The sequence below is a fragment of the Bos mutus genome, chromosome 16 (genome assembly GCF_027580195.1).
Source record: "Bos mutus isolate GX-2022 chromosome 16, NWIPB_WYAK_1.1, whole genome shotgun sequence".
Taxonomy (NCBI): Eukaryota; Metazoa; Chordata; class Mammalia; order Artiodactyla; family Bovidae; genus Bos; species Bos mutus.
In genome coordinates this window covers 77,448,486-77,449,608 of record NC_091632.1, presented here as the reverse complement: position 1 = coordinate 77,449,608, position 1,123 = coordinate 77,448,486, and the positions used below count along the sequence as shown (strand labels likewise).

The 1,123-nt window shown below is 44.6% G+C and overlaps 1 protein-coding gene across 1 annotated transcript; it reads left to right on the top strand.

Moving 5' to 3' along the window:
* Positions 1 to 255: 255 nt before the first annotated feature.
* On the top strand, positions 256 to 903 carry LOC138991154 (heterogeneous nuclear ribonucleoprotein C-like). Its single transcript, XM_070384414.1, has one exon. The coding sequence runs from the start codon at positions 412 to 414 to the stop codon at positions 901 to 903; it is 492 nt and encodes a 163-aa protein (XP_070240515.1). The 5' UTR covers positions 256 to 411.
* Positions 904 to 1,123: the final 220 nt, after the last annotated feature.

Here is a 1,123-nt window from a genome sequence, read left to right as displayed (position 1 = left end):
TCAGCAGAGTCATCTGCACCCCCCTCAGACTCCATCTTCACATTAGTCTCATCTTTCTTCAGGGAGCTGCTGCTCTGCTCCTCTTCTGACTTATCATTCTTCATCTCTACTCCTTGTTTGCTCTGTTCCTTTTCAATTTTTTCCAGGCTCTCCAGTAAAGAATCCACTTTTTGTTTTATCTGGGTTAACTCCTTGTTAATGGTCTGAAGGTCATCTCCTTTCAACTTTCCAGACTTAGAAGAAGATCCCCGCTGAGGCGTTGCCGACCTCGAGCAGCAATCGGCTTCTCCACGTAGAACCCAGGGGTAGGAGATTCAGAATCGAATCTCTTCTCCCTTCCCCCTCCTGTGAGATTTTTTTGATCTTCAGCTACATTTTTCAGCTTTGTGAGGCACCAAATCATCAAAGACAATGGCCAGCAATGTTACCAACAAGACGGATCCTCGCTCCATGAACTCTCGTGTATTCATTGGGAATCTCAATACCCTTGTGGTCAAGAAATCTGACGTGGAGGCAATCTTCTCAAAATACGGCAAAATCGTGGGTTGCTCTGTTCATAAGGGCTTTGCCTTCGTTCAGTATGTTAATGAGAGGAATGCCTGGGCTGCTGTGGCAGGAGAGGATGGCAGAATGATTGCTGGCCAGGTTTTAGATATTAATCTGGCTGCAGAGCCAAAAGTGAACCGAGGAAAAGCAGGTGTGAAACGATCTGCAGCGGAGATGTACGGCTCATCTTTTGACTTGGACTATGACTTTCAACGGGATTATTATGACAGGATGTACAGTTACCCAGCACGTGTTCCTCCTCCTCCTCCTATTGCTAGGGCTGTAGTGCCCTCAAAACGCCAGCGTGTATCAGGAAACATCTCACGAAGGGGCAAAAGTGGCTTCATACTGTCTTGATGACTGTAGCTTTGTAGTATAATCTGAAGTCAGGAAGGTTGATTCCTCCAGCTCCATTCTTCTTTCTCAAGGCTGCTTTGGCTATTTGGGGTCTTTTGTGTTTCCATATGAACTATGAAAATTTTTATTCTAGTTCTGTGAAAAACACCATTGGTAATTTGAGAGGGATCACATGGAATCTGTAGATTGCATTTGGTAGTATAGTCATTTTCACAATATT